The following is a 4,263-nucleotide window of genomic DNA, read 5'->3' on the forward strand; positions in this document are numbered from 1 at the left end:
AGAGTCCGGGAGACCCCCTAAGACCCCTATTGTGAACACTCCCGGGTGAAAATTCCATGCCGAGACGGGGGGGGGGGCCGGCGACCTGGGGCGCGGAGTTGACGACAGGGCGGGCGCAGAGGGCCTTGGGGCGCGCGTCTCTCCGCCTTCGCCACAGTTCCGCCCAGTGACGTAGGAAGTTCATTCACAAGCTTCTATAAAGGCACCGGCTGAGGCGCCTACTACTCCAACCGCGACTGCAGCTAGCGACTGAGAAGACTGGATAGAGCCGGCGGCGCCGCGAACGAGCAGTGACCGCGCTCCCACCCAGCTCGGCTCGGCAGCTCGCACCAGTGTCAACCCCTGGACCCCTCGCCGGGATTTCCCTAAACCTCGACCATGATGTTCTCCGGTTTCAACGCCGACTACGAGGCGTCATCCTCACGCTGCAGCAGCGCCTCCCCGGCCGGGGACAACCTTTCCTACTACCATTCCCCAGCCGACTCCTTCTCCAGCATGGGCTCCCCGGTCAACGCACAGGTGAGTTTGCCTTCGTGCAGCCGCCAGCTCCGCGCTGAGGGTCGCAGAGGAGGGGGACACCCGGGTGGGACACTCAGGGATGTCAGTTGGAGGGGGCTTTCGCTTTTTGGCTCAAGAGGGAAACTGGGGAGGTCAGAGAAGCCCTAGCCTGGAGATCCAGGACTTGTCTGAGCGCGTGCACGCTTGTCATAGTACGACTTAGTGCCCCCTTCCCGCGCGGCAGGTTTATTTTGAGTGGCCTGCGCTCTTCCCTTGGTGACTTGTCTCTGAGATCAGCCGGGGCCAAAGAGTCTCGAGCTAAGACTCGCTAAGTAGAGCCTGAGAGGCGGCAAACAGTGGCAATGCCCCCTCCTGGGGCAGCCTGGAGCAGGGAGGAGGGAGGAGGGTGCTGCGGGCGGGTGTGTAAAGCAGTTTCATTGATAAAAAGCGAGTTCATTCTGGAGACTCCGGAGCGGCGCCTGCGTCAGCGCAGACGTCAGGGATATTTATAACAAACCCCCTTTCAAGCGAGTGATGCTGAAGGGATAACGGGAACGCAGCAGTAGGATGGAGGAGAAAAGCTGCGCTGCAGAATTCATGGGAGGAAACTGGGAGAGCTTTTTGTCTCGGATGAGATACATACAGGAAGACACAAGCAGTCTGTGACCCGAATGCTTCCCCTTCCCTCTCCCTGCTGCATGCGACACTAAGGCTACTTTAGCTCCACCTGTATCTGGAACCTCCTCGCTCACCTCTCCACTCTCCTCTTTTTGTTTTGTTTCAGGACTTCTGCGCAGATCTGTCCGTCTCCAGTGCCAACTTTATCCCCACGGTGACAGCCATCTCCACCAGCCCAGACCTGCAGTGGCTGGTGCAACCCACCCTGGTCTCCTCCGTGGCTCCATCGCAGACTAGAGCTCCCCATCCCTACGGAGTCCCCACCCCGTCGACTGGGGCTTACTCCTCCAGGGCGGGATTGGTGAAGACCATGTCAGGCGGCAGAGCGCAGAGCATTGGCAGAAGAGGCAAAGTTGAGCAGGTGAGCAGCGATTCTGGACCTGAGGTTGGGGGGAGGGGGCGGGGTCACGGGGTGTGTGTGTCAGGATAGAGAGGGCAAAACCTGCTGCAGCTGACTGCACTTCCGGACCTGGAGCCGTGGCTCCAAGCCCTTTTCCCTTCCTTGTCAGATTCTGATGGTTGGCCCCAAGAAGTACTCTAGACAGTTTCCCACGTCGTTCTTTAGCCCGGGCGCTTCTTTGTTCCTTGGCGAAAGATCTTACTTTATATGCAAATCACACTCAGCCTGCCAACTGCAGGTTAGAAAAACTGCTTCACCACCAAGAGGTGCGAGCGCTGTTCGAGCCAGTTCACTGGGGGTAGCTGCATGGAGGTGACGCCGCCAGACAATCACACTGAGTGTTGGTCTTCTTTTAATTGTTATTCTAGTTATCTCCCGAAGAGGAAGAGAAACGGAGAATCCGAAGGGAGAGGAATAAGATGGCCGCGGCGAAGTGCCGGAACCGGAGGAGGGAACTGACTGATACTCTCCAAGCGGTAGGTAGAGCCTGCTGGCTACTTCTGCAGCTTCCAAGTTGGAGGCTGGGACTAAGGCATCAGGGTCCTTGAGCAAGACTGTGTCTTACGCTTTTCCTTCATCTCTCCCTGTGCAGGAGACCGACCAACTTGAAGACGAGAAGTCTGCGCTGCAGACGGAGATTGCCAATCTGCTGAAGGAGAAGGAAAAACTGGAGTTCATTTTGGCAGCCCACCGACCTGCCTGCAAGATCCCCGACGACCTGGGCTTCCCAGAAGAGATGTCTGTGGCTTCCCTGGATTTGACTGGGGGTCTGTCTGAGGCTGCCACCCCAGAGTCGGAGGAGGCCTTCTCACTGCCTCTTCTCAATGACCCTGAGCCGCGCAAGCCATCGCTGGAGCCAGTCAAGAGCGTCAGCAATATGGAGCTGAAGGCCGAGCCTTTCGATGACTTCTTATTCCCAGCTTCCTCCAGGCCCAGTGGCTCCGAGACCGCCCGATCTGTGCCAGACATGGACCTGTCCGGTTCCTTCTATGCAGCAGACTGGGAGCCCTTGCACAGCAACTCCCTGGGGATGGGGCCCATGGTCACGGAGCTGGAGCCCCTGTGCACCCCGGTGGTCACCTGCACTCCCAGCTGCACTACTTACACGTCTTCCTTTGTCTTCACCTACCCCGAGGCTGACTCGTTCCCGAGCTGTGCAGCCGCCCACCGGAAGGGCAGCAGCAGCAATGAGCCCTCCTCTGACTCCCTCAGCTCACCCACACTGCTGGCCCTGTGAGCAGTCAGGGAAGGGGAGGCAGCCGGCATCCACAAGTGCCGCTGCCTGAGCTGGTGCATTTCAGAGAGGAGAAACACGTCTTCCCTCGAGGGTTCCCGTAGACCTAGGGAGGACCTTATCTGTGCGTGAAACACACCAGGCTGTGGGCCTCATGGACTTGAAAGCATCCACATGTGGACTCAAGTCCTCACCTCTTCCGGAGATGTAGCAAAAAACAAAAAACAAAAACGCATGGAGTGTATTGTTCCTAGTGACACCTGAGAGCTGGTAGTTAGTAGCATGTGAGCCAGGCCTGGGTCTGTGTCTGTTCTCTTTCTCCTTAGTCTTCTCATAGCATTAACTAATCTGTTGGGTTCATTATTGGAATTAACCTGGTGCTGGACATTTTCGGATTGTATCTAGTGCAGCTGATTTTAACAATACCTACTGTGTTCCTGGCAATAGCGTGTTCCAATTAGAAATGACCAATATTAAACTAAGAAAAAGAATAGAACTTTATTTTCCAGTAGATAGAATGAAATAGCTATATCCATGTACTGTAGTTTCTCGTCAACGTCAATGTTCATCGTGATGTTACTGATCATGCATTGTTGAGGTGATCTGAATGTTCTGACATTAACAGTTTTCCATGAAAACGTTTTATTGTGTTTTCAATTTATTTATTAAGATGGATTCTCAGATATTTATATTTTTATTTTATTTTTTTCTACCCTGAGGTCTTTCGACATGTGGAAAGTGAATATGAATGAAAATTTTAAGCATTGTTTGCTTATTGTTCCAAGACATTGTCAATAAAAGCATTTAAGTTGAATGCGACCACCTTGTTGCGCTTTTTGTCCTAAGAGTGATGTATGGTTTCCAGAAGGCATTCGTGGAGACCAGTTTGTCAAGATGGGTAGGTCCTGGAGGGAGACACACCTCTTGTCTGTTCCCTTTTCACACAGAGGGAAACGCTAGTTCAGGATATTTTACAGATATGTGTGTTCATATTGCATTGCTAAGATTTTCTACCTACCTGCCCTGGGGGCTGAAAGCTGCGTGTAACAGCTTGAGCAAGGACATGTCTTCCTGCTTCCCTTTTCTGCCATTTGGAGGGAGCGTTCTTAAATTTATGTGCTCATCTTACATTTAGCAGTTTTCATGGGAAAGGAATCCTTTGAACAGAGCCCAGTTCGATAAAAACTATTTCAACTTTATGTATGTATGCATGTATGTATGTATGTATGTATGTATGTATGTATTGTTTAAGATAGGATCTTGCTAGGTAGTGCAGGGTGGCTTTGAACTCACAATAATCTTCTTGCCTCAGGCTTGTCACTGCTGGTTATTACAGACAACCAGCAAGCTTAGCTTTTTATTCCTACAAAAATCACATGAAGGTTGACTCTTATCTAAAAAGTGGGTGAGCTGAGGGACAGTTGAATCAAATGTCCTTCCACACTGCAAACCA

The 4,263-nt window shown here is 52.6% G+C and overlaps 1 protein-coding gene across 1 annotated transcript; it reads left to right on the forward strand.

The window, feature by feature from the left end:
* Window positions 1-247: 247 nt before the first annotated feature.
* On the forward strand, window positions 248-3,547 carry Fos (Fos proto-oncogene, AP-1 transcription factor subunit). The gene is made up of 4 exons (XM_059279435.1): window positions 248-519; window positions 1,283-1,537; window positions 1,945-2,052; window positions 2,169-3,547. The coding sequence occupies exons 1-4, from the start codon at window positions 379-381 to the stop codon at window positions 2,811-2,813; spliced, it is 1,149 nt and encodes a 382-aa protein (XP_059135418.1). The 5' UTR covers window positions 248-378; the 3' UTR covers window positions 2,814-3,547.
* Window positions 3,548-4,263: the final 716 nt, after the last annotated feature.

This window comes from Peromyscus eremicus, chromosome 14, assembly GCF_949786415.1.
Source record: "Peromyscus eremicus chromosome 14, PerEre_H2_v1, whole genome shotgun sequence".
In the NCBI taxonomy this organism is placed as follows: domain Eukaryota; kingdom Metazoa; phylum Chordata; class Mammalia; order Rodentia; family Cricetidae; genus Peromyscus; species Peromyscus eremicus.

Excerpts from the sequence above, each read along its gene's own strand:
- Fos (XM_059279435.1), top strand. The coding sequence starts at position 379 with ATGATGTTCTCCGGTTTCAACGCCGACTACGAGGCGTCATCCTCACGC. Across the intron at positions 1,538-1,944 it reads GAAGAGGCAAAGTTGAGCAG|TTATCTCCCGAAGAGGAAGA; the intron begins GTGAGCAGCGAT and ends TTGTTATTCTAG. Across the intron at positions 2,053-2,168 it reads TGACTGATACTCTCCAAGCG|GAGACCGACCAACTTGAAGA; the intron begins GTAGGTAGAGCC and ends CTCCCTGTGCAG.